Source organism: Spermophilus citellus, assembly GCF_964194105.1.
Source record: "Spermophilus citellus genome assembly, chromosome: 10".
Taxonomy (NCBI): domain Eukaryota; kingdom Metazoa; phylum Chordata; class Mammalia; order Rodentia; family Sciuridae; genus Spermophilus; species Spermophilus citellus.
The window spans coordinates 125,337,980-125,350,937 of record NC_138197.1 but is presented as its reverse complement, the minus strand read 5'-3'; the positions used below and the strand labels follow the sequence as shown (position 1 = coordinate 125,350,937).

Here is a 12,958-nt window from a genome sequence, read left to right as displayed (position 1 = left end):
GTGCTTAAGTGCTCCCGGGTTCAATCCCTGGTACAAAAAAAAAAAAAAAAGAGTGTGTTTGATTAATTTCAAAATATGACATCTCATTTAATTCATATTATCTACATAATTATGACTCAGAAAGATAAGAGGTAAGATTGCTGGCTGCAAATTCCATTTCCCAGCTCTTGCATAATCTGCTTTCATCAGAAGCACTGTGAGGATATGAAATCATCTCAAGAGGCAGCATAGGAGAGAATGGCTCTGAATCTGGACTGCCTGGGTCAAGATCCTGGCCCCACCTCTCATTGTTTTTGGTACCTGGGCAGTTGCTACACCTGCAGAATGGACTGCTATCGGCAGATGGGGTGGAGATAGGATGTGAAGTACCTGGGATGGTATCTGGTAGCTGATTAGTACTCAAAAAGCACCAGAAGTTACACTATTACTGCCAACACCTTCATCTCCAGAGCGGCATTTCTGGTTGCCTGCTGGGTCCTTCCCGTTGGCCATTCCTCAATTTCAACACACCATCAAGAGCCAAACCCACCCTCCTCTCAGCTTCCATTTATCTGCCAAAGTCATCACCTTTCTCACAGCTGCCCAGTCCCAAGGCCTCATCCCCGGCTGGCTCTTCCTTTCCCTCAACCCCTGTCTGACATCTCCTCTCTCTACTTTCTGGGGTACAGTCCACCAAGAGGTTAAGAGCCTGCACCTTAAAGTCACTCTTTAAATTCAAGGCTCTGATTCAATACTTAGGGGCTGAACTCCAGAAAAGGGACTCGACCTAAGTTTCTGTTTCTTCTTTTGTAAAACTGGGGGACAACAATGCTACCTCCCAAGCTACAGTGTGAATTAAACGAACTAATCGACATGAAGCTCTGAAGCAAGCCAGCTGAGCAGCACTCAGAGTCTGACAGCGTCAGCAGGCAGCCAATGCGGCTGACCTGTGCCCTGTAGTTAATTATAGCTAATATTTTATGGCTCAGCCTGAGTGGATTCTAAGTCCCTTGAGGGCAGGAACCATAACCTACACATTTTAAAGTTCTCCTATAACTACTGCTGTCCCACAGACAGGGAGTTGGGAGAGGCTGGAGGTGATATTTTTTTTTAAATTTAATTTTATTTTTTTTATTGGTTGTTCACAACATTACAAAGCTCTTGACATATCCTATTTCATACATTAGATTGAAGTGGGTTATGAACCCCCAATTTTACCCCAAATGCAGATTGCAGAATCACGTCGGTTACACATCCACAATTTTACATAATGCCCTATTAGTAATTGTTGTATTCTGCTACCTTTCCTATCCCCTACTATCCCCCCTCCCCTCCCCTCCCATTTTCTCTCTCTACCCCATCTACTGTAATTCATTTCTCTCCTTGTTTATTTTCCCATTCCCCTCACAACCTCTTATATGTAATTTTGTATAGCAATGAGGGTCTCCCTTCATTTCCATGCAATTTCCCTTTTCTCTCCCTTTCCCTCCCATCTCATGTCTCTGTTTAAAGTTAATCTTTTCTTCCTGCTCTTCCTCCCTACTCTGTTCATAGTTGCTCTCATTATATCAAAGAAGACATTTGGTATTTGTTTTTTAGGGATTGGCTAGTTTCACTAAGCATAATCTGCTCTAGTACCATCCATTTCCCTGCAAATTCTATGATTTTGTCATTTTTTATTGCTGCGTAGTACTTCATTGTGTATAGATGCCACATTTTTTTTTTATCCATTCATCTATTGAAGGGCATCTGGGTTGGTTCCACAGTCTAGCTATTGTGAATTGTGCTGCTATGAACATCGATGTGGCAGAATGAATTTGGAAGAGCTCCCTCTTTTTCTATTTCCTGAAATAACTTGAAAAGTATTGGTATTAATTCTTCTTTAAAGGTTTTGTAAAACTCCGCTGTATACCCATCCGGTCCTGGGCTTTTCTTGGTTGGTAGTCTTTTGATTGCTTCTTCAATTTCATCCATTGATATTGGTCTGTTCAAATTGTATCCTCCTGACTCAGTCTGGGCAAATCATATGACTTAAGAAATTTATCAATGTCTTCACTATCTTCTATTTTATTGGAATATAGGTTTTCAAAATAATTTCTAATTGTCTTCTGTATTTCTGTAGCATCTGTTGTGATATTGCCTTTCTCATCCCGTATGTTAGTAATTTGAGTTCTCTCTCTTCTTTCTTCGTTAGCATGGCTAAAAGTCTGTCGATCTTATTTATTTTTTCGAAGAACCAACTTTTAGTTTTGTTAATTTTTTCAATAGTTTCTTTTGTTTCAATTTCATTGATTTCCGCTCTGATTTTAATTATTTCTTGCCTTCTGCCACATTTGCTGTTGTTTTGCTCTTCCTTTTCTAGGGCTTTGAGATGAAGTGTGAGCTCATTTATTTGTTGGTTTTTTCTTTTTTGAGGAATGACCACCAGGCGATGAATTTCCCTCTTAAAACTGCTTTCATTGTGTCCCATAGATTCCGATATGTTGTGTCTGTATTTTCATTTATCTCTAAGAATTTTTAAATTTCCTCCTTTATGTCTTCTGTAACCCATTGATCATTCAGTAACATATTGTTCATTTTCCATGTGATGTAGGATTTTTCCTTCCTTCTTTTATCATTGATTTCCAGTTTCATTCCATTATGATCAGATAAAATGCATGGTATTATCTCCACCCCTTTATATTTACTGAGGGTTGCCCTATGGCATAATATATGGTCTATTTTTGAGAAGGATCCATGTGCTGCTGAGAAAAAAGTATATCCATTTGATGATGGTTGATATATTCTATATATGTCAGTTAAGTCTAGGTTATTGATTGTGGTATTGAGTTCTATAGTTTCTTTATTCAACTTTTGTTTGGAGGATCTGTTCAATGGTGAGAGAGGTGTGTTGAAGTCACCCATAATTATTGTGTTGTGGTCTATTTGATTCTTGAACTTGAGGAGAATTTGTTTTATGAATGTCGCAGCACCATTATTTGGTGCATAAATATTGATAATTGTTATGTCTTGTTGGTGAATGGTTCCTTTTAACAGTATATAATGTCCTTCCTTATCCATTTTGATTAACTTAGTCTTGAAGTCGATTTTATTTGATATGAGGATGGCCAGCCCTGCTTGCTTACGAGGACTGTGTGCGTGGTATATTTTTTCCCATCCTTTCACCTTCAGCCTGTGTATGTCTTTTCCAATCAGATGTGTCTCCTGGAGGCAGCATATTGTTGGATTTGTTTTTTTAATCCATGATACCAGCCTATGTCGCTTTATTGGAGAGTTTAAGCCATTAACATTCAGAGTTACTATTGATATATGGTTTGTACTTCCATCCATGTTTGATTATTTATCCTTTTTTAAAAAAATTTAGTTTGTTTCTCCATGATTATCTTTCCCCTCGCCCTCTGTCTTTACCGAGGCACTTCCCACTGATGGTTTTGGTTATTGTTTTTCATTTCTTCTTCGTGTAGTGTTTTGCTCAAAATGCTTTGCAATGCTGGTTTTCTGGCTGCAAATTATTTTAACTTTTGTTTATCATGAAAGATTTTTATTTCGTTGTCATACCTGAAGCTTAATTTTGCTGGATACAGAATTCTTGGTTGGCATCCATTGTCTTTCAGTGTTTGAAATACGTTGTTCCAGGATCTTCTCGCTTTCAGCGTCTGTGATAAAAAAATCCGTTGTTAACCTTATTGGTTTACCCCTGAATGTAATCTGTCTCCTTTCTCTTGTAGCTTTTAATATTTTCTCTTTGTTCTGTATATTGGATATCTTCATAACAATGTGTCTTGGCGTTGGTCTACTGTGATTTTGTGTGCTAGGTGTCCTGTATGCATCTTCAATTTGTATATCTGTTTCCTTTTTTATTTCTGGAAAGTTTTCTGTAATTATTTCATTCAGCAGGTTACTCATTTCCTTGGTTTGAATCTCTGTACCTTCTTCTATCCCGATGACTCGTAAGTTTGGTTTTTTTATGTTATCCCATAACTCTTGGATGTTTTTCTCGTGATTTTTTACCAGCCTTTCTGATTTGGCTAGACTCTTTTCAAGATGATATATTTTGTCTTCATTATCTGACGTTCTGGCTTCTACTTGCTCCACTCTGTTAGTGATACTCTCAATTGAGTTTTTAATTTGGTTTATCGTTTCCTTCATTTCTAGAATTATTGTTTGATTATTTTTTATAATCTCTATCTCCTGATAAAGATGCTTAACTTCTTCTTTTATCTGTTTATGTAATTCATTCTCAATGTGTTCTTTCGCTGCTTGAATCTGCTGTCTCGTATCCTCTTTAAGGTTCCATTCCATCTGTCTAAGGTGTTCCTTGAGTTCTTTATATGACCATTTTTCTGATGACTCTAGGTCCTCCTGAATATTTAGGCTGTCCTGCATTGTTTGTACTCCTTTTCTTCCTTGCTTTTTCAAGTTGCTCATGTTACTTCTTGTTTTGTTTGACTGCTGAGTTACTGTTTACTCTTATAAATTTATTTGATGCTGTAGCCGCTGGTTTCAATGAAGTTATCTCCTCCGCTGCAGTCTGGTGACGTCAGTTCTCTGCCATGGTGGTATCTCTTGCAAATGGCGACAGTTCGTTTCCCTTTGCCGGGTGACCAATGCAACGGGTGGGTCCTTACTGTCTCTCCCAAGCCCCGTTTCAAACCTGTGGCCACTACCTATGAAGGCTCGGTAGGCATTTACCTCTGTAAGAACAGAAGGGCCGACCAGTTGTTTCAGCCGGATGGATTAGTGCTGAGTCACAGCTGTTTGTCTGCGGGAAGCAGGCGAACGGGAGCTTGAATTCAGCCGATCTGGGCTCAGTGTGTGTTCTGAGAGGTCCAGACTGATCGCCCCAGATCCACGTCAGTTCAGCATTGCCTAGTGATCATAAACTGTTTTGCTCTGTGTCTGTGTTCTGTCTTTGGGGGTACCAGCTTCGTCCTCAGGTAACTCCTCATGCTAGAAAAATGGATCAACAATTCTAGTCTTCAAATCAAGCGTCCTTGGAGGCTTCCTAACTCTTGGTGTGTCAGGATACCTCCAGATGGCTACAACCAACACTCTTTCGAGGAGTTGTGGAGCATGAACAAAGGCAACACTTGCTGTAAAAGATATCAGTTTCGCCAAGCCTGCAACTCAGCAAAACTGGGCCGGGCCTGGACTAGCCTCAGAGAAAATGGGACCCCTGGAGGTGATCTCACAGCAAGTCACATCCACTCACATGCAACCGAGTAAGCTCAACAAGCATCTGTCGAATTAAATTAAAAATTTTGTCATGTCTAAACTATTATAACTTCTCCCCAGTTCTGGAGTATTTTCATTTATAACTTAAAAAGGAAGATATTCTCAGAGAAAGCCAAATGGGGACCTCTGATTCCTGAGTAGCAGAGTGGAGACCTCCGTGTCCATGAAGACCTGCTGCAGTTTTGAGTTCTGGCCTTTATTTTCTACTGTAAATACTGCATGATCCAGTTTTACTGCTAAAATGATAAAACATACTGTTTCAACTCTTTTTTTTCAAATAAAACTTTCTAGGAACCCCAATATATAAAACTGCTAAAAGATCTGGCTAAAGTGGGGATGGAGGTTCAGAGCCTCAATGGGGCTCATATCCTTCTCTAAAAAGACCCTGCGGTTGAGCAATGGAGGGATGCAGTGTTCTTGGATTGGAATGTCTCTCCAGGATCTCTGTAGGATACAACCTGCCTATCAATCAAGGTTTACTCTGAATGCCACCCCCTTTCACAAGGCTGCTCCTGCCTCCTCTAACTCCCCAGTCTCCTACCTGCTTGAACTAGCACAGGACACCAAGGGAGATGCAAGCAAGGCCAGCAGGGCTGTCCCTCTGGCTCCACTGCCAACAGTTGAGTCAACTTGTGATGGTCAGTGACTTTCATGAGGTTTTAGGTATTCAGACTCTAAATTAGCAAACTATATAAATCAATGTTCCTTAAAGTTGTGATATATAATTTTAGGTGGCATATAGATGAAGATTAATTATTATTACTTTTGAGATACTGGGGATTGAACCCAGGGGTGTCCTACTACTGAGCTACATCCCCAGTCCTTTTTATTTTGAGACAGAGTCTCACTAAGTTACTGAGGCTGGCCTTGAACTTATTATCCTCCTGCCTCACTGGGTGAGGTGCGCACCACAATGCTCAGTGAATATTATTTTGATAGTTACATATCCAATATGATGTGCATTAGAAAAGAATTATAGCATCATTCTTGTGATTTCAAGGATACCATTATAAAAGCATAGGCAGATTAAACTAAAAAGTAAATGATAGTATAAGTGGCACATAGAAATTGCAAAATTGTGAGAATATATTCAAGTAATAAAACTCTGGGGATAAGCCAACTGGGGAGGGAATGGGGAATGACTCCCAACGGGTATGGGGTTTTTAGGCAGGCAGTGAAAATGTTTTGGAGTTGGATAACAGTGATGGCTTGCAATTCTGAAAATGTACTAAACCCACTAAATTCCATATTTTAAAAGCATGAAATTTATGATATACGAATTATATCTCAATATAACTATTATAAAAAAAAAAGCAGACTAGAGAATCTGCAAAGTTCTTTTCCTTTTCTGGTTATAGTAGTTACCCCATATATGGAGTTTCCCTTTCTACAGTTTGTTATCCTCAGAGGTAAAGATGTGGCTCAGTGGTAAACCTAGCATGCATAAGGCCCTGGATTCGCCAGTACTGGGGGGGGGGGGGGGAGCAAAAGCAAAGCCAAAACAAATGAACGCGAAGACAATTAAAAATTTCAATTCCATGTCGTTCTGAATAGCACGATGACATCTCTATTCCACTCAGTCCTGCCCCAGATGTGAACTGACCATTTGTTCAGAGTATCCACACTGTATATGCCACCCACTTGTTAGGCACCTCAGTTATCAAGCTGACTACTGTGTTATCAGTGTGCTGGTATATAGGGTTTGATACTCTCTGCAGTTTCTGGCATCTACAGAGGTCTTAGAACATATCCTCCACAGGCAAGGGAGTACTGTACTATGTATATAACTTTCATTGTAACTCTTCATAGAAGCTGGTTTGTTTCAATTTATTACCTTATTTTTTCCCCTTGCTTTTTTTGTTTTTCAGGGCCAACTGAACTCAGGGTCTTGTGCATGTTAGGCACACATTCTGGCACTGAGCTAAATCCCCAACTCCTGTTTCAATTTGTTGATTATAAAAATGTTCTGTCTTTCCAATTGTATTATAAGTTTCCTAATAATTGGCATACTGTGCCATTCAGATTTTCTACACCAAGTTCTTGGAAAAATGCCTAGGTATTCAAGAAATATCTGCCAAACTACATGGAATTATCTGGGAAAACCTGGAATATGAAAGGTGCTTTAAAACACTTTTACTTCTAACTTTTTAGGAAACATATGAATCATTCAATATGAAAAACATAAATAAGGACCAGAGAATATATTCTGGAAATACCAAAGAACTCAGATAGCTTCACCTCTTGTGGCCTTTGGCATTTATTTTATTTACTGAATGATAATTCCACTCCCACAAAGAAGCAAGTGATTAGCTTTATACTTCTGCACTGATTTCTTAGCTTAAAAATGGCTTTAGTAGCTTAGATTGCATTGCTGAAATGCCTTACGAGAACTGAAAGATGAACTACTATGCTACTGAGTTGGCTAACAGGCACAGTGGTTAGAAATTGAATACGGTCATAGAAATGGAGCACGGCAGCTTCACAGGTTAAGCGATTTTGAAATTGAAGCTTAAAAGGACGAACTTCTCCCCTGAGCACATAGCACTGTAATTCAAGGGCACTGTAACAAAGAGCTTGAGAAACTTGACTTCCCCATTTGCTACCTATTCTCAAGAAAGAGGGACTTTTAATCCCCCACACAATGTTGTCTGTCTACTCAGAACTTTGCTGAAAATGCACCAAAAAGTTCCAAGTCCTCTAGAAGTAGTAACAATCTGAACTGCAATGGATTTGCACTTATCTTTTACATAACATTTTTAAAGAACAAAAATTAGCTCAAAGGGTATTCTAACTTCTTTTTATGCCACTGGGTGGTATTAGTGTAGCGACAACAGGTAGATTCCAAGTTTCTGTTACCATTGTGTCTTCTTTTCAGTTTCCTGAGTGCCCGGCACAATCTAACCTCAGGGAATAACATCAGGGAGTGTGTGTTGAGTGAGTGGGTCTGCACTGCACATCCAGCATGGGTCCTGCTGCCGGCGCTGCACTCACCTCTGTCTCCTGTAGGCGGTGTCCGATGAGGCTGAGAGACTCTCCCAACAGCTGAAGGTGAGCTGCAACATCGATGGGCTCTGTCTCAGGGGCTTTGGCTGGTGATGCTGGTAACAGCATGGTGGCTGGTGGGGACTTCTTTTGGGGTGACAATACTCCCACCGAAGCAGCTGAGAACAGAGGAATTTAAAGAGAGGTAAAATTTGTGAAATAAGATAAAATTTGTACAGTAAGCCTTGAACACCAAAAAAACATTACTTTTGGTTTTTCCTTCAACTATTATCAAAACTATGGCCTGTGGACTAAATCTAGCCCAAGATCACATTTTGTGTGACTTGGGGGTTAAAAATAGTTTTATATTTATAAAGCGTTGTAGAAAAAAACAAAGAATAATAGGGTGGGGGTGTGGCTCAGGGTAGAGCGCTTGCTTGGCACATGCCAGGCCCTGGGTTTGATCCTCAGCACCACATAAAAATAAATAAATAAAGGTATTGTGTCCAACTACAACAAAAAAATAAATATTTAAAAACAAAACAAAACAAAAAAACAAAGAATAAGTGACAAGAGAGTGCTCATTGCACATTAAGGCCTATACTTACTTTCTGGGCATATATACACATACACACACACACACACACACACACACACACACACAACACACACATATAAAACTGAATCTTTTCCCCCCTCTGCCTATACTATTCCGTAATAATACCTGGGTATAAAGTTTTGCTTCTAATATCAGCTGCTTTCCCAATTTCCTAGTAAGGAAGCAAAATTTACATCACTTTAGAAAGAAGAATTTTCAGCAGGAAGGGGAAGTGGTCACTACCTTTGACTTTCATGGAACCTTCTGAGCTTGATGCTTTTCTTTTCACAGTTGTAGCTTCTGCTTTGTTCTGTTTATGCTGCAGATACTGAGCTTTTTGTTTCCAAATCTGCAACCAGATCAGTGTCCAATAGATTAAAACAAATTGCAAGGACAAAAAAGTGAAATAGAAAGCAGTCATGGAGGAACAAAATGAAGAAAGGAACAGTGGAGGGCAGGTAGGGATTAATGCTAACTCTTAAGCTAAAGGGCCACTGAATTGCCTTTGGACTGTTGTTTGTATTGATGTTTACTTGGAAATCATAAACGTTCCTCAGTGCTGATGGTCAAATTTCAGTAGTGACTTGTAAACCTGTGGCTCTGTATAGTGTCCAGGTGGTTTAAATACTTCCTGTAACCTCATGGTTGACAAAACCAATAGTAAAACAAAAATGTCATGGAAAACAGCAACGAATGCTAATCTATCTGGGTGAAAACCAGTTGTTTCATCTAAAGAGTTGTACTTTTTTAAAAAAATTTTTTTATTTTTATTTTTTTTAAATGAGTTGTACTTTAACTGGCAGTTGTTCCCATACAATTTATGGATCACCCAACTGGAAAATGACTCTGCATGATTAAGATATGAATTCACCATTGTCTTCTCAGCTGCTTGATGAGGATGGGGACCTGGAACCTGGCTAAGTTTCCATGATTTTATTGTCTGAGGATGATGATCCTCCGTTCTTAGACAGGACTATTAGGTGTTCATAGTGAAGGGCTTTTTGGTAATGGGGACTGATCTCAGGGGTACTTAACCACTGAGTCACATCCCTATCCCTTTTTTGTATTTTATTTAGAGACAAGGTTTCACTGAGTTGCTTAGAACCTTGCCAAGTTGCTGAGGCTGGGTTTTAATTTGTAATCCTCCCATCCAGCTTCCCAAGCCACTGGGATTACAAGGTGCAGCCAGCCAACTATAAAGTTTTTTTGGAAAAAAAAAATCAAATAAAGTCACCTCCCTTTAGCTAACTCCTTGCCTGGAGTAAATTGGCAGCAGCACTGCCAGTCCCCTTGCTTGCTAAATCGTTTTCCGTTAATTTGTGATTTAAAAAAAAAAAAAAACAACTTTATTTTATTTGTTTATTTTTTATGTGGTGCTGAGGATCCAACCTAGAGCCTCTCATGTGCTAGGTAAGTGCTCTACCGCTGAGCCCCAGCCCCAGCCCCAAATTTGTGATTTTTTTCCCCCACTATGTGTGGATGGATGGTCTGGAAGAACTATACCATTTGGGAAGGCAAAAAGCAAAGAAAATTATATTTATAAGAAAGTGTACCTACCAGTTTGTCCTTTTCTGGCAACTGTTTCCACACCTCAGCCAGTTTTTTACTAAGTTCTCCAAAATCTGGCAGAAGAGTTGAAAGAAAGAAAGACAACAATACAGATTAGGGCCAACTCAACAGAACAAAAGGCTGGTGAGAGCCAAAACAGAAAAGAGCATCCCATTGAAGTGATGCTGGCTCCCTCAGGAGCCCCCCACCCCCAGGTGCTCTGGCCAGGAGACAGGCTCCAACCCTCCACATCTACTCTCTAGGGATTTGTTCCTCAGGCATTTTTTTGGGTGTCCTTTCATTGAACTTCACAATAGAAGACCAACCAAGTTAGGTTAAAGCAATATGCTACAGAGAATTTGATCAAAGATGCTACGTTTCTACAAAATTTCTGAGATCAGAAGCCAAAAAGAAGTTTCCTAGAGCAGTCCAGAAGTGTAATATCATCCTTTCTTTTGTATGGCATGTTTCGTCTGTGAGACCTACCCAGGTCACCTCAAAGCAACCTAGGAGTGGGCAGAGCAGCTACTTTACACAGTAGACCAGGGAGGTTTATAGGTGTCAGTGACCTGTCTGAGGTCTCTGCCCGCAGTTCTCTGCTCACTGGCTTCTAATACGAACACAAACAGGAACAGCATAGCTAAGTCACCTCATTGTAACTCTACACGCAAGGACAGTTTAAGGAAAAGGTCAAGATAGAATCTTGGAAGTAACTGTGTATTTATGCATATACATATGTATTATACTTTATAACATTGATTTTACAAAGTTTCCCATTTTATCAGTTTAAGAGATATGTATAGAAAGCTCCTATCTTTTATGCATAGGGCAAAATCTAAGGTGATCTGCAGATCTGAGGAAAAAAATGTGATTTGTGCTCTAACATTATGGGAAGAAGTTGCCTGCTGACTGGATCAATTAACTGCACTGATTCAGAGATAAAGTAAAAAAACTAAAGATCAGAAATGTTCTTACCTATCCCTGGATGGTCAGCCACGATGGTTACACGATATTCTTTACAGAACACTTGATAGGCCGACATGTTCTTCTTTTTTGGCTAGTGCCACATAGAAAACAGAAGGAGGCAAGACTTGATTAGAATTCAAGTTTAAACTCAGTCTAGGGCAACAAAGTAGAAAGGGCACCTAAACTTTCTCATTCACAGAAAAATTCCATATTACTAAGCAGAACTCCTAAACAAGATATATATGAGGCTGCTGGGATTACAGGCATGCACCACCACGCCCGGGCCAGCCCCATTTTTATGCTTTATTTTGAGCTAGGGTCTTGCTAAATTGCTGAGGTTGTCTTGAACTTGTGATCTTCCTGCCTCAGCCTCTGGAGTGGCTGGGATTACAGGCAACTGCTACAATGCCCAACAAGATAATTAGTTTTTAACCTTTGTTGCTTTTCACTTAGGAGTTGAGTCTCAGTTTTACTTTAGAAGGTAAAAACACAGGCTCCCTTATTTTTAGATTTTCTATGTTGTTGTAGCTCCATGCTGTTTGTAAAGCCTTTCACTCTTCTGTCTACACACACTGCAGAATTTTTTTTAGAACTCAATGCTAAGACAATCCTCACCTTTCCTGGGGTGTCTATTTTTCTTATCTTTGAAAATCAGAACCACTTAATTTCCTTTTAAACTCTGGGGCTAGAAACCCAAGAGCCAAATCCATGTTCTTTCTGTTTCTCTAATGTTGATTTCCAATCTTGAATTTTCCTGATCCTGTTTTCCTATCATTTGAAGTTTATCATTATTTTATTGTCCATATTCCTGTGGTTCAAGGTCAGAAGTAAATAAATACTGAAGACAATGTATTGGCAGTTATTGTCCGACAAACCTCTTTTGCTTCAACCCACTACTCTGTACACTTGAAGCATGTTTGTTTCTCACTGTATCATGACAATGCCAAAAGCAATGTATAGTTTTTGAGATAAAATCAAATAACCTTCAAAGCCAGTTCAACAAGGCATATAGAAAACAAATGATTATATTACTACATAGTTCATTGTACAGCTTTCCATCGACTGGGGGAAAAATTTAAGTTTTCCTACACAGAAAGGGGCACTAGGTTAGATGTCATTCTATCTCTCATTTTGAGGATGAGAAAAAGAAAACTCAGAAAAATAGTTTTAATAACTAGCATCCAAGACTACTAGAGCCCACAGTAGTCCTGACTTAGGGTCATGCATTGTGGGGAAAGAAAACATGATTTTTGTTTGTTTGTTTTTGAGTACTGGAGACTGAACCCAGGGGTGCTTTACTTCTGAGCACATCCTCAGCCTTTTAAATTCTGAGAGTTTTGCTAAGTTGCTGAGGCTGGCCTTAAACTTGTGATCCTCCTGCCTCGGCATTCTAAATTGCTGGGATTATAGGTGTGCACTACTATGCTCAGTGGGTAAAATGCTTCCTTACAGAAAATGTTACTATTTAAGCTTTTTTTTTAAGGTACTGGGGATTGAACCAGGGCCTTGTGCACGCAAGGCAAGCACTCTACCAACAACGGAGCTATATCCCCAGCCTGAAAAATGTTACTATTTGAAACGAAGAGTTATCATTTTATAATTTTTTAAAATGTTTTTAGTTGTAGATGGACACAATACCTTTATTTTATT

The 12,958-nt window shown here is 39.4% G+C and overlaps 1 protein-coding gene across 4 annotated transcripts in view; it reads right to left on the bottom strand.

Annotated features, from left to right (window-relative positions):
- Positions 1–12,958, bottom strand: part of HMGXB4 (HMG-box containing 4) — a 36,903-nt gene that overhangs the window by 3,618 nt on the left and 20,327 nt on the right. For 2 of the 4 annotated variants that reach the window (XM_081310648.1, XM_081310651.1), the window contains 4 exons: positions 11,318–11,399; positions 10,352–10,416; positions 9,038–9,143; positions 8,206–8,375 (listed from right to left, as the gene is read on the bottom strand). In XM_081310648.1, coding sequence (XP_081166774.1) covers positions 8,206–8,375; positions 9,038–9,143; positions 10,352–10,416; positions 11,318–11,399 — 423 coding nt within the window. The remainder of the gene's footprint in view (positions 1–8,205; positions 8,376–9,037; positions 9,144–10,351; positions 10,417–11,317; positions 11,400–12,958) is intronic. The other 2 variants (XM_081310649.1, XM_081310650.1) reach the window with 2 other exon arrangements.